At 38.4% G+C, this 26,939-nt stretch overlaps 1 protein-coding gene across 2 annotated transcripts; it reads left to right on the plus strand.

The window, feature by feature from the left end:
• The first annotated feature begins 510 nt into the window (after nt 1-510).
• Nucleotides 511-26,885, plus strand: LOC110384521 (alpha-actinin, sarcomeric). 2 transcript variants are annotated; one of them, XM_021345829.3, is made up of 20 exons: nt 511-781; nt 18,189-18,393; nt 19,367-19,497; nt 19,738-19,972; nt 21,256-21,341; nt 21,567-21,659; nt 21,904-22,007; nt 22,273-22,399; nt 22,524-22,671; nt 22,788-22,938; nt 23,218-23,403; nt 23,900-24,026; nt 24,112-24,207; nt 24,300-24,488; nt 24,609-24,736; nt 24,856-25,034; nt 25,152-25,274; nt 25,378-25,484; nt 25,567-25,725; nt 25,945-26,885. In XM_021345829.3, the coding sequence occupies exons 1-19, from the start codon at nt 653-655 to the stop codon at nt 25,723-25,725; spliced, it is 2,703 nt and encodes a 900-aa protein (XP_021201504.1). In that variant the 5' UTR covers nt 511-652; the 3' UTR covers nt 25,945-26,885. The 2 variants fall into 2 exon arrangements, with proteins under 2 accessions (XP_021201504.1, XP_021201503.1); XM_021345828.3 differs by lacking the exon at nt 21,256-21,341 and adding an exon at nt 20,155-20,240 and having other exon boundaries at nt 512-781.
• The last annotated feature ends 54 nt before the right edge of the window (nt 26,886-26,939 follow it).

Here is a 26,939-nt window from a genome sequence, read left to right on the forward strand (position 1 = left end):
ATGCCAATTAGCTACCCTTAATAATACCTCATTTATTTTCTCTTGTCGTGTGGTAAACAATTTGGCACACCTATAAACAAAAATGTACTTTAAAAACAACTTTTTATTTTGATTTTTAAATGCAATTTCATGTTAAATATGTGACAACACAGTTTTCTCTGTAGGAGAAGAGAGAATAAATGGGGGATATATCTAACACGATGGATAACACAAAACCGCGCCAAAAGATGTCAGCAGACGGAGTTACGGGTGCAAATTAGCACTAAATAATAACAAGGTTGCCCACGCATTATAACGCCAGTACACTATTTACAGAACTGCTAAATACGTTACCCTCCGAAACAAATGAGAAATCGGGTAAAAATAAAGTAGGTTGTGCAAAGTTTATTCCACTACGCACTGCGAATATTTTCGCTATATAATATTCTAGGACGTTCCGTTCCTCGCTTTGGGTGAGTTTGACAGGTGCGCGCGTGTAACGAAACGCGATTGGAAAGTTCTTCACGCCGCCACGGGGAGCGCTCGTGCGCCAGTCTTCTTGCAGCGGGCGCGCGGCCGGCTGCTTGTTGCAGTGCGCGGTACGAACCAACACACGCGAGTTCGCGGTCATAGGCTCGAACGAACATCGAAATCGACGGTCAGTGCGGTGACCATGATGATGGACAACGGGGTGATGTCAAATCACTACGATGGGTCGTACGCGGATGGGTACATGGAACAGGAGGAGGAATGGGAGCGCGAGGGTCTGCTAGACCCGGCTTGGGAGAAACAACAGAAAAAGGTCAGTTTTAGACACCTCTCACAATGTTGACACACGTAGCGCAGGGTAGGTAAACGTAAACTGAACTCAGCGTACATACACAGTATGTAATAAAAATATTGCCGTCAGGAAAACCTTATCTCGTCGGTTTGTGACTCATGTTTGTGTATTTACAAAAAATATATATTTTATCTGTAAATCGATAAAACAGAAGTTCCTACTGTTAGACCTGCTCAGTACTACACTACTACATCTGATTGCACCTGGACTATTAATTAACAGCGCTGATATAATTTATCTGATTATGAATCTATTTATAGAGATCAAAACTGGTTAAGATAAATATGAAGATATTATTTCTAAAATATTTTGGAATCCAAATAAAAATGGATACAAATATGAATGGAATAGTTTTGGAGAAAATAATTTTGAAATTACCCGCGCAATTTTCGAAAATTTAAACCCAGTCTTGCACATTTCCCGCCGCTAGTTGAAAGTAGATCGCGGCCGTGGACACTATTAAAAGATTTCTTGAAGCTTTTCGTGCGAGCGAGACGAGCGCACACCGCTTCCCACGGGAGGGAGCGGGCTAGAGAGAGAGGAGTCGAATTTCCGTTAGTCATGTCCTAAAATGGGTCCAGCGCAGGCGCCGCTGAAAGCGCGGGCGTCCGACTTTACGTCACCATGAAACCCATATTTCAGGAAACTGGTGTGCTGGTGTGTCTGCGTTAACTGCATTCTGAACGTTCGCTATTTACGCGGTGAGCTGGTGGTCCGTGACGAATGCTCTGACGCACCCCGGCAGCGCAACCTGTGGAATGTCATTAACGTCTTACGACACCTCGCTCCACACACACTTCTGATTCAATTCTATTTTATCGAGTCCCTTCCATTCAGCTCTCTGGCCAAAATAAACTGCATATACATTGCATTTATTCATGCATTATTTTTGTATATTATATCGACTATATTTCTCATATGATACCTATAACTAAGTTGTAAATACTACATATACTTACATAGAAACATGTCATATTCAATAATATATGTCACCCATGAAAATATAGCAGCTGGCGAAACGTCAAGGCTCTTCGTGAAGTAACCTTAAATACTAATCATTCGCACCTCTGATCGTTTTCCGCAACACAATGTCACTACTCAACCCACACAAGAATGTATGAAGATAGCTGTTGTGCTAGCTAAATGAGTTAGTCAGGACGAGGACAATGAACGACCGAGGCTCGAGGCCTTACAGGATATAAACAAAGAGCCTGCGACACTCGGTGCATTGGCCGATCATGTATGGCGGGTCAATGTCGCGGCCGAACAACTTGAGATGCGTCTGCGCGGAAAACTCGCCCGACCAGTCACTCGCGCCTCGACCACTGGAATCAGTCTTCCGCAAGGAGGTCAGTAGCGCACTCAAGCCTGAGGTGCTTTCCTCCTCGAAGCATACAAGGAAACGAAATGCATCGACCTCGAACGTGGACGCAAAATTGATAATTCACTTTCTAAAGTTTATTAATTAATAGAGATCGGAAAACTATCTCTTACATCATTGCTATAAATCAATGGTTTTGAGAAAAGCCTATGCGTATAGTATTAATGATGTTTTAACATAAATGTTAATTTATTAAAAGTGACATCGTACATCTGGTTACGCTAGAAATCGGCCGTGAAAGTGGTGAGGACGAACTGTAAACTGGTTATAAAAACTGTGATTTACATAAAACTCCTCATTTATTCCGTATTTTTAAATTATTGGAATTTTATACAAGTTTTTAATCATTCACTTTTTGCCAATTTTCGGTATATTTTAATAGTCTGTAAATTTGGACTAAAAAAGCTGAACTGAATTCAACGGCCAGCGTAATTTCAGTTGCTGACGTTATTTGTTAGAAATCATTTGATTCTAAAAATATAGTAGTTTTCACTTCAACAGAAATAAGTCTGCGTATCAGAAACATTCACCTTGTCATTAGGTGAAGTTTTATCACCTTGGCATACCTTTCGCGTACGGGGTCATTGACATGTGATAAGCTTAAATGCATACCAGTACGCGATGAGTAATAAAGGCTCGACATTTTCCTGCTGCACCTTTCAATAACTTTGTAACTTAAATAAATATTAAAAAATAACTCATGGATCTGCCAAATAACTGTCAAGAACTTTTTTGAACACATAATAATACTGTTTACCTCCGAAGACAACTGCAGCCGGAATTAGTAAATGTCAGTTATCTTAGTTAAAAAAATAGTCTCAAAAATGAACGGTTCTTGTAGTTGATCACAAATATGTTGACGTAGACGCATAATATCAGTTACATAACATTTGACATGGCTATTTTTTCCTAGTCGTTGTTAGCTCGTTTTTGGCACGCGATCAAAAATCGAGGTACAGAAGTGTCGGCTTGCAACTCTCCACACTGTTGGATAAATCATAGAAAAAAACTTAAAAATTAATTGTTCTATAGTTGGTGATGTGTACTTGGATATTGTCGCTTTGGTTAGTAAGGTATCATGTTCGACAACCACATCCGCGGTGTCGAATGTTTATTTACTAAGCCGCTAAGGTGTCTACGTCCGCCTACACACCTATAGTTGAGAATTCAACTTCCTCTAGGCAAGGTGCGCCGTCTGTTCATATTTCTGAGTACTTCACGAAGGCCCCAATGAACTAGACTCCATAATTGTTTACCAGTTACAAACATAAACAGTCATTCATAATTCTTGGAGGTAATTAAAATTCAACTCTGAATAAGGACGAGGTAAAGAATTATCAAATGCATAAAAGGTGATGAATTGTGTCAGTAAAGTCGTTTTAATGGTCTCGAAGAATGCAGAATAACTTCTTTAATTTCCTGCCCTAGAAACTTGGCTTGATAACCGTCGACTAATTACGGTTTATTGGAACAAAGGAGTTAGACATGATGGCAACAGTAGTCAACATTTTTTTTTTCGAGAAATTCTATAAAACGCCAAGATATTTTACACTTTTCCAATTGAACAAAAATATGGATATTAAAATATTTTGCCACCTGATACTGGAAAGTGGTTTTATTATGCTTTCTGTTTTAAAATTAATTTTTTAATAGATGAATGGTATTTAAATGCCTACTTAACAGTTTCTCATTTAGCAGGCTGCATAACATTAATATTCGTTAAATGGCATTCGTATGTAAATATCATAGAAACAAAACACGAACGACCTTGAATATTGAACGCACGAAAAGTTGATACCAAATTAACATAAACTTAACGGTGAAACGAAACTTTCTAAGCGTTATCACAATACGCCTCATCGAGCCATACCAGCTTTCCACATAACACCATACAGCTCCATAAAGCCTACGTAAACATACACACAAGAAATCGATTTTAAAATCGAGAACAAAATCGATAATGAAGAGATATCACTGACCATTAATGAATTAATGTTAAGTGAAGGCGTGACGTCAATCAAACATTCGAGATCTTTATTAGAATATTAAGAAGATTAAGATAAGATGATTAAACGCAGAATATTGATGGGTTTAGAAATTATGGGATTCACATCTTCAATGACATAACATAAACCAGTTAACTTTAACTATCAACCAGTGGTTTAACCGCAAATCATCAATGTATAGAAATTCTTCAAAACAATCTTCTCTATGGTGCGCCAAAGCGTAGTTCGGGAGCTCCTATCGTAGTAAGAACTGGTTTGCATTGTTTTGAAAACACACCCTACTAATCTCCGGCAAGGTGATAAAGGTTCCTTGCTTCCCAGTTTTAATAACAACGGTATTTCACCACACAGTTGCAGACAAAAGAAAATGAACATACAAATACGACAGACATAGTAAAAGATTTTTTTCCTCAAGTAACATAACAAATAATCCTTAGGTATAAGGTGACAAACTATTTGGTCATAGGTATGTGCACAACTCATTCAAATTAACCACAATTATATTTCGACAACGGTTATTGAAGGTAGATACTTGGAAACTGAACACATGACCTGCTTAAATCAAATAACAGGAACAAGACTACAAACGCATAATATTCAGAATTGTTTTACTTAATGTTTATAAATATAAAACGGGAAAATCCTTTTAAGCCCTGAATCATTAAGTGAAAGTAAACCAAAAGAACGAAGTTAGTCATTGTGTTCTAGTAAAAACCGTACGGGCTGTGGTGGTAAGAGGGAGCACGAATGTTGGGTCTCTTGCCCACGTCAGTAATATCATTTTAAGTGGACCGGTTCTCGAGCGGACAATCCCACTAAACACGTAGACATATTAAATTATAGACCCTCCATATTACTTCATTGTACTGCCAGCAATGAGGATATTGCATCGGTATTTTAAACATCTATTATGTTATACCTATGTTTATCCGCAACGATCATTAATTTGATGTTTTTGACCTTCCTTTTGGTACATATAAGGAATTGCATTGAGACCAAACTTAGCCTTAAACTTGACCTTGACTTGCAATCAAAACATTGGGTCGAGCTTTTTATCTGTTTACTGGGGTTCTTTATCACAGCGCAACTTTGTATCTTCTGTTAGTTTTTTTAATCCTATGATGATTGTCATTCTTATGACGATGCTTAATTTATATTATGCTCTTAATTGCTTTATAAGAAACTAGCAAGTTCTTTCATTCAAGTTATTTTATTCTCCAGTTTCATGTTTCCAGTTTCACTCCTTTATCGTATAAATATGAATAGTCAGATTTCTTTTCCGTAATAGATAAATATAAGCGTGGATAAGCTTTATCACGCAGTTATCAAAAGACGGAAGTCATCCTGATAATGCAGTGAAAATCAAAGCTACAAATCGTCTTCACCGTGCAAGAAGTAAAGCCTTCGGATGGCCCCCATTGCCTCGTGGATGCATCTCGGTCGTGTCGGTTCGTTATCGAGTCGTGTCTCATTATTCCTCGTGGCGTCGTGTGTTTCAAAACGCAGAGAGTAGATAAGTAGGCGTCGCTGTGTCCGCCCACTTACTGCACCCAGGTGCGTTCCGTGCCCGCGCAACCACTGTCAACCTTGTCTTATCGTTACACAATTGTGTTGTTGCATTCTACTACAATATTATGATACTTAAACCTTACATTGTATCCCACAGCTCTATTCAGATCTATTACTAGTCTAAGAATAGGATCAATATTTCAAAGTCTGAACGAATACTCTTTTTCTAAATGTTCTGTTAAAACATTGCTGTTGAAGTGAAAGATTTGACTAAATGGGTTTACTATAAATAAACCTATCAGTCAAACTGATTTAAAAAAAGAAATATTGTTATGTGTATGACGCTGACACGCCCCGTTCTAAAAAATCACGTGTGTTATATTTTCGCGAAAAACAGACATCTCCATCGAGACTGACAGACAGGATCGTGCGACTTCACGGACAGAGTGCAAACCAGCCGATGCCAACATCATCTATTTTTGACTCCGTCCAATCGCCCACGCGAAATGCTTACACTCACTTGCTACTATTATTATAATTAGAAAATCGTAAGTACTAAAATTATTTCCGACACGCGAAAGGCGTTAGCATCTGAAGATACATTAACGATCCAGATAAACAATGTTTTATGTCTGCCCATAAAATTTTCTGCAAAGAGATTCTCATGTATCAAGCATTTGCTTTTTCATCAGTTTTAAAACAGGCTTAACATTACATACTTTTTCTTAGCTAACAAATCCTTACTAAGTGGATCGAATTATAAAGACCTACGTAATATAATAAAAAGGAGTCAGTGTTCCTATCTTTATCGCACAAACGTATAACCACGTGTCGCCTGGCGAGTTATCTTCACCGATTATCTGTTTAGATAAACCCAGCAGCCGTCAGAGCGAGTTAGCGAGGGGGACCGTGTCTTTTACTGGTTATTCATTCGGACCCCTCTCGTACACAATAGGACCGAGGGTAGAGCGCCAAGCAAAAAACACCTGAATGGACATCGAATCAATGCAACAGCTGTTCCAAAAATGTTGATGTTGGATTGTTAATCTTCTCAGATTTCAAACGCAGACATAACATTTAGTTCCGCAGTACTCGTAATCAAGCGACGTAATCAAGCGAAACACAAATGACTAACACAAAATGCGTTTGTACAGGGATTTCAAGCGTTTGTCAGTGCGATCAATGTCGATGCATTCACGTGTCCAGTGTCAGATTCCAAACAGTGTTAATAAACAGATACCTATGCGTAGGACGTTTCCGCTACCACATCGCATCAACACGACTGTACGCCAAATATACACTGCACACCAAGTCACAAATTACCTCGTAGTTGCGTCACAAACACACATGTAATTAGTCATAATATTAATTATGGGGAACGACGTATTGTTCCCCATAAATAATCAAATGACAAATCATTGACGACTGTACAGAATTAGATGAACTAAGCATACAAGAAGTATTCCAAGACTCCATATTATAGGACTGAACGAGTTTGCAAACCATTAATTATGTGAAACTAATGACTCCAATTTTCAAATAGTTCTATGGTTGCATAAGCAGCAACACAGATCATCACGTTAGCTATAAAGATGCCGATTTCTGCCTCGGATTCCTACACACATGTAACGTAATCAAACTTTTTATAAACTTCTACAATCGCGCAAACTGTTCTTAGAAACATGCACGTCGTTCTTAAATAGGGCACTCTCAGATTTCCACACCAAATCTAGAACTAATAGATCACTTCTTACACTCGGCACATTGTGTTACATATATGGTTCGTGTTGTTGCGAATTTGTTTTTATTAGTGCTACACGCTTCGCTCACAGGATGTCTGGATCACAAGTCCCTTCCTCTATAAAGTTATTCAGTCGCTACCAATTGGTAATGATGTATTCTCTTTATTTGACCACGCTAGTATATCGAGTGCTGTAAGTGATAAGTCTTGATTATCTGCCGTTATCATTACTTTTATCTTCAACAATAATAACAATGAATAGCGAAGAATGGTAATAATGTTATCACAAATATTCCAATTGATTGTCATGTAATTCATTATTTATTATGCCTATGTACTTTTATTGCGATATTCGCTGCAACAGTAATAAGCTGTGGAATGTTTGGTTTTATGCGATGTCACCAATTTTATACGCATTCACCATTTTATCGTGTGTAGTTGTAGATGTTTGAGAATATTACGGAGTGAATTTTGGTCTTTCACATTCTTCGTATTAATTCAGTCAATATTTCAAATTAAAAAAAAAAACTATATCGGTAAACTAAAACAACGACAATAGTCACGGCGGGACAGCAAGTGATCGTTAATTAGTTCACGATTGTGATCTGAAAACCAATTGTGTTTTGCTGCGAGACATGAAATGTGCTAAGGACACGAACAACAAAGGAGGGCTGACTCTGAGGCTGCGAAGGCAAACAAGTAACACTACAATGTCCGTAACTAGTTTATAAAAAGCTTCATGCATCTTCACACAATGACATAATCTGCACTTTGTTTACTTTGTGACAAGCCCGTGCATAACAATAGATCACAAATGAATGTAGTGGCCAGTGCCAAAAACTCCAATTTAGAACTAGTGGGTGGAGCCGTTTGGCTAATTTTTTAAACAATGAGGTCTTAACAATTATCGTCGAATGAATAAAAACAATGTTAAAGATAATAGTAAAGGTGAGAGAGAACAGAAGGACGTTCTTACTTCTAATATAACTGAAATTGTTTGGCAAATGCAGTGGTAATAAATGTGTTTGCTTTCATGAAAAAATGTTTTTACGATTAGAGGACGTTTAAGAAAGGTCGTTTTCGAATTATGTAAAAAAATGTAAACATTTTTATTTTGAGCTTAAAAATAAAATTACATTTGTGTCGTCCTTAGTCTAAATGAAATCAAAGTCAAGCTTTCTGACATTAGGTATATGAAAGTATCACAAATTAAGTTGTAACATTACAGTATGTGACAAGCCTACCGCCGTCATACATAACAAGTCTAACTCATTGTTGTCGTGTCTTGAATAGCTGACCACTCTCTTTTGTTTCGCTTATTCAAAATAACACATTGTCTACAAAAGGTAGTCTCGACCGCATTGCAGCCAAATACAGCCTGTGTTTTAAGTCTCTGTAATGATATCTGGGGATAAAACAATGACGAACAAGCGTGTTTTATCAAGCTTATTTAAAACCAAAAACATAAAATATTCTTTAAGCCCCTGGGAAAATGCTCAAAGTCACAGACAGCGTTGCCTTAGAAACTCTCGGGGCAAGATCGATATAGTCAGTCTGAGCTGCGGCCAGACTCAGTACGGTAGCTATGACGACCGAATGAGTGAACGAACGCTGGAGAAAATGTAACAATAGACTTGAAACGCGCTCATTTAACCCAGCCTGAGGGTCGACGCCATCAAAACAATGGACAAATATCTGGTGCCCATTCAAATTGAATCATACGGAACGTAAGTCTCTGAGGTAGCTAACGTGACCTTTAAATGTTACTGACTGTTACTCCCAGGCGCCAGCGTCTATTGCTAATAAACTTACTGCATACCAAGACCCAGCTTGTGCAAAGTAATTGTTCAAGGTGACAAAGAAAAAACTAAAGATCGCACAATCAATATTTACACAACACATAAAACCAACTAACTGGCTCTAATCTTGGCATCTACAATCCGTGCTAATGAGTTTACTTTTTCACTCGGTACACTGCTAAGTCGGTCTACGAGATACCACTGAGAAATGAAACCGGAACATGCATTGATACCGGCTTGTCATTGTTGTCCTTCGTGCGGAACGTACCATTGTCCTGTCTCTTCGTTTACTAGCGCGATGATACAGAAAAAATATTCGATAACAAATCTTAAAACACAAATAAACTAACCATAATTGTCTGCACCAGTTGTTATAGATTATAATCGTAGAATTACGTCTAATTGACACGATTTAAAGGTTAACAGTCATTCATTACACAACGTGACTTAAGCATCTGCCAGCTCTCCACTAAGAAATTGCTTTTCTTTTGTAATAACCTCTCAATCACACGTCTACGATTCATAGCTAAAGCGGTTATTTATTGTAAAACAAAACGAAAATAGATGTATTTTAAGACATAACATACATGTGAAGGTTAGATATCTACGTGGATTCCGTAAAAGCATAGCTTTACAGGTATAAACAATTTAGAGAGGCAAAAGTGAAACGTGAGGTTTAAATGAAATATGAGCGGTACCGGCTTTCCACGTCTTCTTCACACGACCCAACTCGACATAAAAGCGAGAGCAGCACAATAGTATTTTTTACATCCAGTTTTAATTGCGACAAACGTTCCTGCTATTTTATTGAAACGTGATCAAATGCTAGAAAAGCACAGTAACATGTATCTACTTTCACAACATAAAAAGAAACTATGGCTTTTATAACGAGTTAGTAATAAAAAAATAGTATTCCTATTTTTAGATGACAATTAGAAGACCATATAATTAAACCACAGTGCTATGACTGAGCCATCAAAGACTTCTATTTTTGTCCGTAAAAAAATTGCGGAAGGAATCGTAGCTGTCACTCTGGCGATCTATATTTAACTGAAAGTTCACAGCTTGGTGAAGCAACTGGGTCGGCCGGTGGATATTTCAGAGTTCGAATGATGATGTATCGCCGACATGGTCCAGTTAGTCGTAAAGCTCCCAGATACCCCATAAACTGCACGTGTTTTGAATATTATTTGCAGGTGGTAATTTAAGACATCCTTAGTAACTAACGCCACAAATATTTAGCTCATGATTTTCGCTGAATTTCAAGTGATGTTATTAAAGAAATAAATAAGATTATATACCAAAAAAGACAAAAGATTTCGGAATTATTTTCCGGTCCCGTGACTAATTTAGCATAATTAGACTAAGCACACAAGAAGCGCCTTTCAAATAGTGTCAAACCGGTAATTCTTTAGTGACTATACCGAGATTCCAGGTCTGACACATTTTTATTGCATCTAGCAAACAAGGTTCGAGTACCTTAGTACCTAATTAAGCAGAACAAAATTAGAATATTTGACCGGCACGGGTTTTATGGAAAAATCTTTACGTTCTGATGCGTCAGTCACCAAATTGACGATTACCAAAGACTCGATAAATTCATGACGATAGTCTTGCATCATTATTTACACAAGGAAGTTTAGGCGTGTAAGGTTTCGAAACATATTTTACTGAACTTTATTTTTAGCAAAACCATGGTTCATGAGTGAGTGGGTTTATGGCACGAGTATTTTTACAAACCATTGTAGGATTCAGCCTGTTGAGTCCCGGTTACGTTATAATCAGTTATTTATGAGTTAACTGCGGCTGCGCCCAGCGATTGTCCACGAATTTGCTTGTGCAATTTATTTCGTCAACATCAGACAGTCAAATCGATAGATGATTCATACGTTTTACATTTTTGAGAATTGTGAGGCTGAGCAATCGGATGAATCTTAAAATTCTAGAAACCACATCTTTGTTTGAACACCTCACGTAATTGAGTACCTTAAAGTAACCCAGATTGGAATATTGAAAGTTTTATAAGCAGCCTCGTTATATCGTTTATTTCAACGGATACATTTTCGATGTTTATCCCATTGTTTTCACATTGCGAACAGACTGAAGATGTTCTCTTTAACAAATAGCCTCCGGTGTATGAAAATACCCCGGCTCGGGATTCGTCCGCCTACGCGTAAAGTTGCCTATCTAATATACTATCTACCGCCTGTTCCCATGGCAAATATAATATTAAAGACGTGCTTCTAAGTCGTCAGCTTTATTTTACGAACGACGTTGTATTTTCGTCATCGGTAACCTTTCCCGAATTCCATTGGAGTTGCTGTGATTTTTTTAGTTGCGTTTGATTTATAAGATGCATAAAAACCAACGAATTGTCGGCAAATTCCAAATTACTGACGTAGAATACATTTCATTTGTAGACTTGAACAAAGCAAAATCATTTATTTTTGTTAGTTTATTAGCTACAAATACAATACAAGGCATTGCATGCTATTATTTCTAATAATATGTATTTCCTCATCACTTATAGTTTTTTCCTTTTTGCAGGTACTAAACTGGACCTGACAGTTATCAGGATACATTCAACATGACACGTCATGCCCCATGTGAGTGTACGTTTGAGAGTTCACACCGACTCGCGAACTGTTCGCGTACTTTACGTTACGACATTCCCAAAATATTTTTCGCTCTGATATCTTGGGTCGTTGATCTTAGCACCCTGCTATCAAATAAGATACGAGCGTATTTTTTTCTCAGACTATTTAATATGTTTGGTGTATCAACGTGTATTGCAGCGTGTCTGTGTTTACAGAACATAAAATTAAATGTATGCCGTCTAACGGTCACGTTATTGTTTATCGAAATGATAGTGGGCGGGTTGGCAGCGGGCCCGGTAGAACCACCTTCACAGGTGTGCCTATCTATTAGTATTCCAACAGTCGGTACCGCACCAACAAGCCGTAGAATGCTCGCCTAATTAAAACGGCGCCATAATCGAACCTCAATTGAACAAATATTAACCGACTGTCATATGTTTACACATAGAAGGCTTATTTAAGTGAGGCATTGATATTAATTTAATAAAGATATGATTTAAATTGACGACAGTAAAGAAATTCAATAAATTGTGGTCAAGAATATGAACTTGTCAGTGTCAGTCTGTATCCTAGCCTTATTTTGCTTCTAAATATTTCTCACAGTTATAGAATATATTTAGATAAAAACTTGATTTTTATCTGGGTAATATCAATATTAGAGCTCATAATTTATCTAGCTGTCAATGAAAATAGAGGCTATCAGGCCAGTAGCGTTGCACCCACACTGATTTATAAGATAACTAGACATTTTTTTAATATACTGTAATGAATTACTGAGCCCTCAGTAAGAAACATAATGAAAAAGGGAAAACTTGAGATGCTCGAAAAGTTTCTGATACGACCCGAATCGATATTGCTTATCGATTACCACAGCCGAACATCTGTAGGTACACCTCTTCTCATCAGCATAAAGGGGGTAATTGAATGAGTAATTGGTGCTAATCATATCAATACCGTTAGAATCGATCATCAACCCACCGGTAGTCACCATCAATCAAAATAATTACCGATTGTCTTGTCACCTTCTCTTGTATAAAACTTCATAACAGTATTTGTTTGGGACCGCGTCATTTGAATCATAGACGCTCAATGATGTTTTGAAAAGAATTGTTAGTCAATCAAAACGCGTAATCATCACTTTATAATATAATTAGGGTTCGAATCTCTCTCTGAAGTCTTACAGAAATCACATGTTTATTAAGAGGGGCAAATTGAGAATTTATTGGTTTTAAAGCAAATATAAGAAATAAATGACCCAATATGCATAATTATTCAAATAAAATACACGCAGGTATTAAAATTCGACACTTTCTCTATGTAGTATCTAATTAATGTTATCTCTTTTGAATTTATTATTTTATTAAATTTCTATTTGTCATGAATTATGGACCGATCGATCTTTGCGCTGTTCTAAATGGTTGACAGGTGAAAATTATGTTAGTGATGCATACCTACTTATATACTGTTATTGCGAACTAATTTCTTTGTTATCAATGGAATCGACTTGATTTATTGAGTCATACGCATTTGAAAATACATGAGTACGTATACACAGTAATAATCATGCAGCTTAGATTTTCAATAGCAATCGTTATAGATTCCCTTTTATAATAAACTGGTTTCTAATTAATAATATTCGGTCCTAGTTACATTTTCATTATCTTGTATGTAATCAAAAACACTATAAATTGACCCTATAAGTTGTACATTGTGTTACCTTAGCGACGGTCTCACCCCCCTTAATTAACAGGTGATGAGATTTCACAAGCGCTGTAAAATATAATTAAAAAAGTTTAAAAATAGGTACCTCCCTGTAATGAGGATGATATCCCAAAATGAAACTTTTTTCCTCCCTTTCCACCTACACGCATTGCGTAAGCAACCAAAATAAATCCCAAACAGGGATTTTCACTTAATTGGTGTAGGAGGGTGGGTATTAAAAGTATAAAAACTTTAATGAGAATATTGTAGGTACCAGGAACAGTAGCTTAACCAAATGTTTTTAGACACATTTTAAGTTGTCAAATCACCGATTTGTCCAATGGGCGGCTGGTTGGCGGTTGGTTATTGTGAAATGGCTTATAAATAACTGACCCTCAGTCTTCAACGTTTAGACATTGTATTAAAATTAGAAAATGAAAATTGCAATATTTTCACACAACTTTAACCTTCGTGGTCAAATTCACACCAATTTAAAAGACAAAGACCTATAGTAATATCGAGACCTTAATACCGTTTGACACGAGCATAACCTCTCACCGGTCGCCATCTTAGCTAAAGTGCACTCGAAGCACGACAGTGTTGCACCTTGAACTGCATTATGATTTACACAGTGAAAGTCTATGCACCTCATACTCGTAGATACTTCGATATGTTGTATATTGGTACTATGTTCTGAGTAATATGTTGTAGCTAACGATGTGTAGTTGTTTCTAACTGGAATAAAATATTTTAGGCACGAATAGTACCTGCTCCAGTAGTAAATTTTTCAAGATTCATGAAAAGTTTTAGAACGTTTGAACAGCATTTTGTAAGTCTCGTCTTTTGAAGTACGAAGTTTGGAACTTATTCGTTACGTCCTTACCTTTCAGAGATATCGTGCTATTGATTGTAAAACTAATCAAACAGTCAAATATGCGGAAATCAATGAGACTCTCTAAGATTCAGTTAAAAAGTAACATCTCTTAAATATTTCGTTAATGAAAGTGAGCTTTCCCTAATATTACAAATGAATGGATTTATATTTATTAAGTTGAATATTTATGCCTGGAATTAGAAACATCGACGCGGATCGGAACAACAACCAAACGATTAATATTCACTTTCATATTTTGATGATTTACTAACTTTATATCAAATAGATGAATGTGCACATCGTTTACATTTTATGACGAACTCGAATGGGAATGCTAATGTTTAATGTTTGACTGTTTAATTGAATCCTTACCAGTCCTATCATTTAATTTGACTTTGAGTAGCCTAAATTAAGAAAGACATTGACACTTCGTAGTCATATCTCAGTATCTGTATCTCAATAATGCGAAACTGCCAAACTAAATACATACTAATGCTTCAAAAGAACTGAAGTGGAAAATGAGACAGTCACCTCATCTAATGATGAATGAACATTCCTTCGTAAGATTTAAGCACTAGATCATGCCAACGCTAGTTTACCTGGCACCTAATTGCTCATATAAATGCAGTTTGGCACTCTGTGTGAATTATGCATAAATCATAACCAGTTGACAGATTTGTTATTTACTAAAGACAAATAGAGGGCATGTAATGTAACTACAGGCGTCATAAGCCGAAGCACGCGCTCAACAAAAAGTTATTGGCTTGCGGGCTCTAGAAATAGCTGTAATAACTGGATACAGCTGCGTTCATCCTACCTCATCAACGCACCATTTGTAAATACAGGTTTAAAGTTTCTTGGCAAAACTATTGTAGAGCATGTTGGCGCAAATCTTGCTCCATGGCATGCACCGTCACATTTAAATTCTAAATTAACGAAATTAGAGTATCATTTAAACGACCTCAAAGATCATTGTCAACAAAGCTGTTGCAAAACGTTTCAATGAGCTCAATAACTTCCTTGCGTTGCTCGCATATCAGTTTAGTCATGTGTTCCTTTTCAATGTCATCGGTAATTTCAGATCATTACAACATCTTGACGATCAACGGACACTCAGAACAGTTATTTCTAGCTCTCGATAACAAGGATCAAAGAAAGTGAAACGCCTAGTTCTGAGTGCGAATTATTTGTCTATTTCAATGGTGCCACACCACAGCTGCCGTTATTACCTTGCCTCGTTTGCCTTGAAACAACCTTTCAACGTTTATCCTAATTTTACGTATTTTGTATACTGGTTTCTGGAGAATTTATCTAAAGAATTCGACCATGGTTGAATAATTTTACACATTTATATCGAACAAATCTGGCCGCTTTTTAGATGACCTCTCTAATTTTCAGCAACAGCTTCAGGCGACTTTCATCTGAGTGACAACAACCTTTCAACGTTTATCCTAATTTTACGTATTTTGTATACTGGTTTCTGGAGAATTTATCTAAAGAATTCGACCATGGTTGAATAATTAAACATATTTATATCAAACAAATCTGGCCGCTTTTTAGATGACCTCTCTAATTTTCAGCAACAGCTTCAGGCGACTTTCATCTGAGTGACAAGGCGCCTTTCACGCCTCACGTATTAGCACGTTGACAATAATATTGAAACGCTTCAATGACGACGCATCTCCACTGTAGTTCACATTGTACACATCTCGAATAGTCCGCTGTCTACACCTGCGTACCTTATTTTAGATCGACGCTGGCCGTGATGGCAGCCGCAAGGTGACGCGGGATTATTTTCATATTCTGGGTCACGATGTGTGTTTTGTCTCAGGGACGCTGGTATTCCCGTTTACACGAGGTCGCGTGCCGTATTAATGTGACAACTCGCTACTAAATCATATCTTAAATTCCAGCTAGTCCAAGGTGCATCAAATCATAATGCCTAAGTGTTTTATGTCCAATCCACGTTTATTTAAACTATCCTAGTGTAGGCTGACACAGAAACCGAGGCCTTGGTTGTCAGCATTTTCAGTTACGGAAACATAAGAAGAAACATATAGGGAGACAATCATCTTCTTAATGTTTCATAATGGTTGTACCCATTACTTAACCCTTTGCACATATCCAATGCTGTCGAACTTTCATCCATAACTCATCGACACTTTCAATGATATAAAACTTTCTTTTTGTGAAATATAGCATAATAATATGAAACGTCTTTACGACGTAAGCTCCCATTCGCTACCCGTTAACCGCGCAGTTAATTTACGACATATGGTAGCTAGGCGACTTATACCTTCACCTGCATATTGTAGGTCATGTGGTAATGGAAGGTAGATTATTATTATTTTCTGTCCTGTGCCAAGAGGCGAGTTCCAAAGATGATTCATACATTACGATCTCAGAATGCAGTTCGGTCACTTTTAATGTTCCGCAGTGATGGCATCTTCGCTAACCTCACATTGTATCTATGGATGTTTGTGCACGATTACTTATTCTATGTCAAGCTAAGTATAACAATATACTTTGTAAGCCAGCGACAAAAGAATCAAATTTCTGTAACTCGAACCTTTGAATTCAAATTAATGCGCTTGCAGGTAGAATTTTTTGCTCATGTCTCACATGCCTTTGTTTATACCTACCTCGTCTGTGAACTGGATAACAATAGCATAGTTATCTACACGATCGGCTATAATCAGTCGAGTATCATGCAATTGTCAATTTTAATAGATATCATGAGTTTCTATTTCTGTGTAAGATCTAATTAGGATGAGACTTGTAATAGCTAATCTACTCGCGCTGAAATCAATTGATGACGCAAGCCAGTTCAAATGAAGTTCTTTGAATTAATTGTCAACTACAACTACAGTCCAGCTCAGTCACGCAATCTGTTGAATGTATTGAATTCTATTTATCAGTTCCGACCTTGACGCTACCTCCGGAACCAATCGAGTTTGTGAGTTTGCATAGGAGCGCCGTTCGTGAACTATTGCTGCCTTTCAGATCTTGTTCAACATCCATTACAATAGAATTAGGTCTTTATTCGGTCGACTCGGCTTTCGATACTCGGCTAATGATATAATCAAACTAACGGTGACGACTGCGTGGTCTATTATGTGGGTTATTGCTGTCTAATGGTATTTGAATAGCTAACAAAATACACATTCGTATGATCCGTCTCGCTGAATTAGTTGATTTCAAAAACAAAGGAATGTTAAAACTGTTGTACATTATTCCTTGAACGAACAAAACGATGGATATGGAATACCAAATACTGAACTTGTATCATCTTCTTATGTTAAAATTATCAAAATTCTAAGCTGTCCAAGACAATATTCAAATATTTGTTGTTAGGTTATTGCCGTTTCCACAATTTTGAGTCAATTTTGCGAACCGAAAGCGACGGGTGCTAATAACCGCCAGCGAATTTGGCACTGTGAGGGTCGGACCCCTCGCCGGCCGCTCCCCTACCTGATGCAACTGCAGTATTGATTAACGGCACTTGTACGTATACCATTGAATGTCGTATTTCTGAGTAATCTTTGTCGATGTATCGCAATTGAATTCTCGTATCAAGTAATTTAAAATCTGTTGCGTTGGCAAACGTTTCCAAATGCTAAACACGCAATTTCGAACGCACGGCTTACTCATTGCAAATAGTAATCTTATGAACAAACATGGCTAGGCATTACGAAACGAGACTGTCACCTTTTCTAGTATTTAAACAAAAAGCTCATACAGTTGTCACTTTCGCTTTCAGACCTTCACAGCATGGTGCAACAGCCACCTTAGGAAGGCCGGTACCGGTATCGAGAACATCGAGGAAGATTTCCGCAATGGATTGAAACTGATGTTGCTGCTGGAGGTCATCTCCGGCGAGACCCTGCCCAAGCCTGACCGCGGCAAAATGCGTTTCCACAAGATCGCCAATGTCAACAAGGCTTTGGACTTCATTGCCTCCAAAGGTAAATCAATCATTCAACAGCTATAAACAAAAAATGCGTGCACTTACAATTTAGAGCCGTAAGAGTAAACAAGTAGGTACATGCTGATGGCAACTAAAATATAGGCAGTCAATAGTGCCCCAGTATATTAAGAAATACTTAGGTGTTTACACGCCATAATTGGTCAAGTCTGACGATATATAAATCCACATATGGACGAATACCACACATGTAAGGGCAAGCAATGAGACTAGCTATCTATCTTAACGTACACAAGCTATTACAATAAATACCTTTCATCGAGTAGTCGTCTACTGAATGTCTCTTCTGAGCTTCCTAATCTTAATTGTGGGTAGGTCCCTAACGACTTATAATTTAGATAACAAAATGATATTAGTTATTATTACACATTGAGCATTCATCTAGTGTAAATGTGCACTTAAACAGATTTATTGCAGAGTCGTTTACAATTGGTTATTGGTAATTTAAGCAAACTGATTGTGATGGTAACTTTGCAGTGTCGTAGGCGCGATAGATATGCTAAGATCCTGTCTTACTATAAATCTGTACTATAAAGTACCCAGATATAATAAATCTACTCCTACCTGTCTGGCAGGTACCTATATAATTTTCCTACACAGTTGAATTTATTTATTGTATTTACTTCGAACACAATACGAGATTTGAAACTTAAGCAGTTCTAACGTAAAATATTCGACATCCATATGGAATGTCTAATGGTAGAAAACTTGAACCTTCCAACCTATAACACAAAAAGTCATATTGAGGATTCAGAGCAATTTCAAATGGTTACAGATAGTATAAGAAAACGCAATGAACAAATGTAATAAACTATATTTTTTCTGCAATCTACAATGGGAACGAAGGATTAATTTGAAATTATCCTCCAACACAAACAACAAACTCCTAATATTAAAGCATAAAATTCGAAGACTGGGATTACCCGTAATTTAAACATACCAAAAATTTTCAGGCGTGAAACTGGTGTCAATCGGTGCTGAAGAAATCGTCGATGGCAACCTTAAGATGACCCTGGGTATGATCTGGACTATTATCCTGCGATTCGCCATCCAGGACATCTCAGTGGAAGAAATGACCGCCAAGGTAAAAAACTTACAACCTTACTACATTGAAATATACTTAACGTAATAAGCCTGTTATGATTAATCACAGACAGTAACATTGAGATCTACATTTCAATTTATGAACTTGGTTTTTATCAGCAATATGAGGATGCAATTACACAGCTACACATTTACGATATCGAGAATACGTCAACATTTCTATGCCACCAACTTCCTTTGTACATTTACTCATATATGTATTTATATTTTCCCACATTAGGAAGGTCTGCTGCTCTGGTGCCAACGCAAGACAGCCCCATACAAGAACGTCAACGTCCAGAACTTCCACCTGTCGTTCAAGGACGGTCTGGCCTTCTGTGCCCTGATCCATAGGCACAGGCCCGACCTCATCGACTACAGCAAACTGTCCAAGGACAATCCTCTAGAGAACTTAAACACGGCCTTCGATGTGGCCGAGAAGTATCTCGACATCCCCCGCATGTTGGACCCCGACGGTAAGACAGCTTTCGCTTCAGAACTATGCAATATACTGATGAGAATAAACTACTTAGGCCATTCCTATTTTCAAAGTGGGACATGAGTCGAAAATTATCACGGTCATAGCACCGCAGAGATTGTAATTTAAAAGATTTAATTTAAATGGACAACACATATAAATTGTAACTGGATATTGCAGACTTAATAAACACACCAAAGCCGGACGAGCGCGCCATTATGACCTATGTGTCGTGTTACTACCACGCCTTCCAAGGCGCGCAACAGGTACTAAGCAAAAGTAAAATGGCCGCCAGTCGTTACCGCCATATCCGCGTTTGATACCCGAACCCTAACGCCAGGCCTTTGTGTGTAACTTATAGCATGATGAGTGCCTCGCTTTATGTCAGAGAAGCTCCTACTTTCAGTGTTGATAAACTAATACTTGAGACCTCGGAAGAGTTTCGACTGTGCAGTGGCAGAACCAACGTATGGGACATGGAACAATGTGGCAGTACCTCCACATCCACTGCCCTATCCTATCACTCCTCATTACGTCATAATTAAAAGAAATTATACCCTTCCTGAGCACTTATGAACCTTTGGCTGGCATACCTAGAGGTAATGAGGAAAGGTCTTCCGAGGTCAAATTTTGCTACCAATAGCCGAAGAACATAGTATCAATACATTATTTTGAAATATGTATGTATATCATGTAAGCAATGAAAAATTCGAACTAAATGTTTTTACCGATCCTAAGCAACAAACCTGACCAAAACACCTAAATATAATCTACAAACGTTTATATTAAAATATGCTTTTTGTTGTTAACTCATATACCTAGTATATTATTATTATTGATATCAAACGAAAGAATGCTTGTGTTCTAAATTAGTCGCTCTCGCAATTTACAGCAATTTGGAATAACTCGGCCTTTTATGTTATTGTCTAGATGTTCAGTTGAACCTTGTCAATTAACAGCACATTAATTAATTTCCTGTTTCCAGTACTATAATTAATTGTGATAAGACGATGCGGGCCGTTAAAACGCCAAGTTTTAAAACGTTATTATTACACGTAACCCAAAAACGTTGGTCTTTAACACTAGCAGAATTTTGCTTCTTTGATGTCATAGAACATGAAGCATTACATAGGCCATCAAAAAGTCCATAAGCATCTAACAAAGACATTAATGTTAACGATGTTGTTTTCCAAAAGATAAAACACAAGCATTCTAGTAGGGAATAATTCATGATACATCGCATGAGAACTAACCCTGTGTCGCTTGCGTGCCGCTTGTCAGATCTGCAGAACACAGCGATGCCGGACGAGCGTGCGGTCATGACATACGTCTCTTCATACTACCATTGCTTCTCTGGCGCACAAAAGGTTTGTATCATCTAAAACCACTAATGAAATAAATGTAAACGCTACAGTTCTTTGAACCAAAGTTACGAAGTCCTTTTGAATTGGAGCGAACATGATCTTGCAACTGCTTCTAAATGTTTTTAATTGAAGCCTATGAGAATAATTTCTAACAATAATGAGCTATTTGATTTCTAATCCCGTAAGAGATTTCATTCATTTAATGGATACCTAATGTACAATCCGCAGGCTGAGACAGCCGCGAACCGCATTTGCAAAGTTCTCAAAGTCAACCAGGAGAACGAACGCCTCATGGAAGAGTACGAGCGTCTTGCCAGTGACGTAAGTATAAGTATACCTATTCATTTTCAAAAATCTGCCAAGTAATAGGCTAATATATTAAATAACTGTTTCTGAGGAAATTCTTACACGCTGAGACGTAAAATCACCTTAACATCCCCATAAAACACGATAATTTAGTTTCTCCCGTCATTACTGGTTTCTCACGCTCAGGTGTATTATTATTGAGAAGACTTAAAATATGTTATGTGGTAGTAAATACTAATAATGGCTTAAAATGTTATAGCTGCTGGACTGGATCAGGCGTACCATGCCGTGGCTGAACAGCCGCCAAACCGACAACTCTCTTGCCGGTTGCCAGAAAAAACTGGAAGACTACCGTACTTACAGGTATGAACTGGGAACATTTACAGCTGTTTAATTGTGTCGCATTTTATGAACCGTAATTTTGGTTTAGTCGAATGATAACAGGGTTATTAAAGTCAGTGTTTCCTGTAGGAAACGGCCAAATCACCAAATGAGATAAACCTTGCATTGAATAACAAAATTAAATTCAAACTACAAAGACCCAATTTGGCATTGCGTTATAGATCCCCTTTTGAAAACTGGTATATTTTGTACCTAATTGACGATGAATATATGTATATGAATTCAGGCGTAAGCACAAGCCGCCACGTGTAGAGCAGAAGGCCAAGTTGGAGACCAACTTCAACACTCTGCAGACCAAGCTCCGCCTGAGCAACCGCCCCGCGTACATGCCCACCGAAGGCAAGATGGTCTCTGTAAGTATTACGAACAAATCTGCCAACAGAGCACCAAACAGATGACAATCTACTTCGAAAGAAGATCGTTATTATGAAGACGTGCTTTTTGAACCGTCTCTAACAGTGATGATTTTATTTCAAGGACATCGCCGGAGCTTGGAAGGGATTGGAGATCGCCGAGAAGGCGTTCGAAGAATGGCTGTTGAGCGAGATGATGCGCCTTGAGCGTCTTGACTACCTGGCCCAGAAGTTCAAGCACAAAGCCGACATCCACGAGGACTGGACCAGAGGTGGGTACCTATTTAATATCTTTAAGTCTTCCAAAATGTTTTTTTCCTTACGAGATAAGAGATAAAATAAAAACTATAGGAAACAATGACAAAATATTTTTTGTTTGAAATTCTAGGCAAGGAGGAGATGCTGCAATCTCAGGACTTCCGTCAGTGCAAGTTGAACGACATCAAGGCTCTGAAGAAGAAGCACGAGGCCTTCGAATCAGACCTCGCCGCTCACCAGGACCGCGTCGAACAGATCGCTGCTATTGCCCAGGAACTCAAGTATGTATCCCATAATCTAACGACACCAATTATTTTATGCGGGTCATATATGACCTGCATCAAGCTAGGGAGGATTCCCACAGCTACATCCTTAATTTAATTTGGGAAAAGTTGGCAGATGACGATGATATAGATTTAATAAGTTTTCTCTAGTGACGTTATTTCTGGTTTTAAGTTTATATACCTACCCTAAAATTTTACATATTTCCGCACTTGGCACAAATAACCTAACTGACCGAATCTTGAGATTTGTAACTAACCCTTGTTGCGGTATTGCAGCACCCTGGAGTACCACGACGTGGCGAGCGTGAACGCGCGCTGCCAGCGCATCTGCTCGCAGTGGGACCGCCTGGGCGCGCTCACGCAGCGCCGCCGCCACGCGCTGGACGACGCCGAGCGCGTGCTCGAGCAGATCGACCTGCTGCACCTCGAGTTCGCCAAGCGCGCCGCGCCATTCAACAACTGGTAAGGACTTAAGCCTCACTACAAAAACTTTAACATCTGTTGAAAAAAAAGTGTGTCTGCAAAACGGATCTTATTTCAACGACAAGTGTTCTACAAACATTACAGGTACGACAGCTAGTGTCCAAATACAAAAAGCTTACAGCCGTTTATATACTACCTTTTGGTTACTAGACAGGAATTTGACATTACTTGTATGGGTCTAATGTCAAAATTCTATTTCTAGTTACTAAGAAACTCAACAGATAGAATATCAAACACGAGCAACTTGCACTACTGTTCCGGCTACTCGATGTTACCAGCATCTCAGTGTTCCATAAATAAAAACCATGTCTTTCATTCTAATATCTTAGATGTCATGGACAAGATATTTAGAAGTAAAATGAAAAACCATAATGAATCCGCATGATAGTCAATGCTCAAGCCTTATTTTGTATGGAAAGAGTCTCACTCCTTACTACTATCATTAACATATCGATTATGATGATTTGGTTGATAGGTTGGACGGTACCCGAGAGGACTTGGTGGACATGTTCATCGTGCACACCATCGAGGAGATCTCCGGTCTCATGGACGCGCACGCTCGCTTCAAGGCCACTCTCGGAGAGGCTGACAAGGAATACCAGGTACTAATTACCTCAATCTATCCACCTCATTATATTTCCACTATTTTGAAATTTCGTCTAAACGTTATATGTAATCTGTTTCCAGGCGATAGTCAACCTGGTACACCAGGTTGAATCCATCGTGAAACAGCACCAGATCCCCGGAGGCTTGGAGAACCCCTACACTACTCTCACCGCTCACGTAAGTGTCACCACATACACAAAAGATATCAAATGTCATTCAACAATACTCACAATATAATACTAACTTCGCAACGAAATTGTTGGTTTCAGGAGCTGAACCGCAAGTGGTCGGACGTGAGGCAGTTGGTGCCCCAACGCGACGGCACGCTGGCTGCAGAGCTGCGCAAGCAACAGAACAACGAGACCCTCAGGCGCCAGTTCGCCGAGAAGGCCAACGCTGTTGGACCCTGGATCGAAAGGCAAATGGATGCCGTTACCGCCATCGGAATGGGTCTGCAGGTAACGTAAAAAAATGCGCGTCGTAAATCAATGAAATTAGCACCTACAAATAAAGTCATTATCATTAAAATTAGCACCTACAAATAAAATCGAAACTTAACATAAAATTGTATTTATCAGGGCTCACTGGAAGACCAACTGCGTCGCCTCAAGGAGTACGAGGCTGGAGTATACGCTTACAAGCCCCACATCGAGGAACTGGAACGTATCCACCAGGCTGTCCAGGAGGGCATGATCTTCGAGAACCGGCAAGTCTACACACATTAATTATTCCCAAACATACCACATTTATTACGGGCCCTAAGTTCTGGAACACTTAGAACACAATACCGACGACAAATCCTAACATAAACGAACGCATTTACAGGTATTCGCAATACACAATGGAAACTCTGCGCGTCGGCTGGGAACAACTTCTGACTTCCATCAACCGCACTATCAACGAAGTAGAAAACCAGATCCTGACCCGCGACTCCAAGGGCATCACCCAGGAACAGCTCACAGAGTTCCGTGCCTCATTCAACCACTTCGACAAAAACCGCACCGGTAAGTAGCATACATAGCGACTATGTCGCCTCTTGAATTCATTATGTAAAATCTTTGTTACTACCTACATCTTTGATACGAAATATTGGAATAACGGGAAAAACAATTCTTTCACAGGCCGCCTAGCACCCGAAGAATACAAATCGTGCCTGGTGTCTCTCGGCTACAGCATCGGCAAGGACAGGCAAGGAGAACTCGATTTCCAGCGCATTCTCGCTGTTGTCGACCCCAACAACACAGGTAAGCATGTTTCTATATACGTCAGTAAATAAAAGTAAGTACATAGATTGGCTCAATAAGCGCCTCGTTTTGCTAATTTTACATTGAAATTCTCTTTGTACAGGTTACGTGTCGTTCGATGCGTTCTTGGACTTCATGACAAGGGAATCCACAGACACAGACACCGCCGAGCAAGTCATCGACAGCTTTAGGATCTTAGCTGGCGACAAGGTAACATTTTTTTGCAACAATACGAATTGATGTTGCAAGTGTTTTGGTATTGAGTATTAATGCGTTGGTCTGTCCCCTGCAGCCCTACATCACGGCAGACGAGCTGCGGCGCGAGCTGCCGCCCGACCAGGCGGAGTACTGCGTGGCGCGCATGCCGCCGTACCGCGGCCCCGGCGCCCCCGCCGGAGCGCTCGACTACATGGCCTTCTCCACCGCACTCTATGGCGAGACTGACCTTTAGGTACAATACGATCAACATGTACATTTTTAACTTATTAAATAGATTAAAAACATATTTAAATAAACTATTTTAAAACTCTCCCAGGCTTTCGAATCCCCCTAATACACCAAGGTATTTGGCAAACCTCCAGTTCATTATTGGGCCGCTGCCTAACGCCCACCGTGTTTCCACGTTTTGTTAAATAAACATATTATAGAAACTGCAATAATTTTTACTCAGACGCAGGTCGGAGAAGTGTTATCATAGGACATTGTCATCCACGTCATCAGTCAAGGAGGTAGCTATGATGGCGCGTGATCACCGCGCTAAGTACTAACACGACGGCCCGAGGCTCCAGCGGCGACGTAATGGCGCACAAAAATTATTTCCCTTACATTGACCTACCTCTCAGAAATCGCCCTAAACCGAGGTCAATGTAGAGCAAAAAATTTTTGTGAAATAATTTAGTCTATAAATAAAACAGTTCTATATTAAATATTATTATGTGCAATGTTCAAACCAAAAATGCCATTAACTTTCATACCATAAAACTCCTTCCTAATGTTTAGTAACCTTTTGGCTCAAATCAGAGAAATCATTTTATATGTTACAACACTCTATTTATACATTAGCATTAGGTATTTTTAACTTTTGTAAGAAATTCTCAGGGAAGTCACAAAAAAATTATTTGTAAGATAAAATGGTGCTAATGTTAGGCTTGACTAATGTGTGACACCAAAATAAGACTCATTTACATTGTGAGAATGTTTTTGTTATATTTTTTTTATTTATAAGCAAACATTATTTATACAAGATCAATTTTTATTTACTGCCATTAGTAATTATAGTACTTTGATGGTAGGCACAGTATTGTTTTAAGTTTTCTAAATTTATAAATGTTGCAGGGAAGTGTCACACAGATTATTTATATCATAGATTGCCATAGCTTGCCTGCATCTATTTATTTATCATTTTTATATTATTATCGTTGTGAGAGTATTGGAATGAGTACTCAAATAAATGATCTGCCATATTTTTGTCTTTTAATAATGACTGCGTTGTTAATCCAACCAATTATGTTACAATGAGACAGCAGCGGTATGTAGAATAAGAATGACTTATGTGCCCAAAAGTATACTAACTCGAATGTACAGCTACTTTAATAAAGAGCTCTTAAACAATTATTTATTTTATTTCTAAAATATACCCTTACTTCAAAGTACACTAAAAAAAAC

This window comes from Helicoverpa armigera, chromosome 16 (genome assembly GCF_030705265.1).
Source record: "Helicoverpa armigera isolate CAAS_96S chromosome 16, ASM3070526v1, whole genome shotgun sequence".
Classification (NCBI taxonomy): Eukaryota; Metazoa; Arthropoda; class Insecta; order Lepidoptera; family Noctuidae; genus Helicoverpa; species Helicoverpa armigera.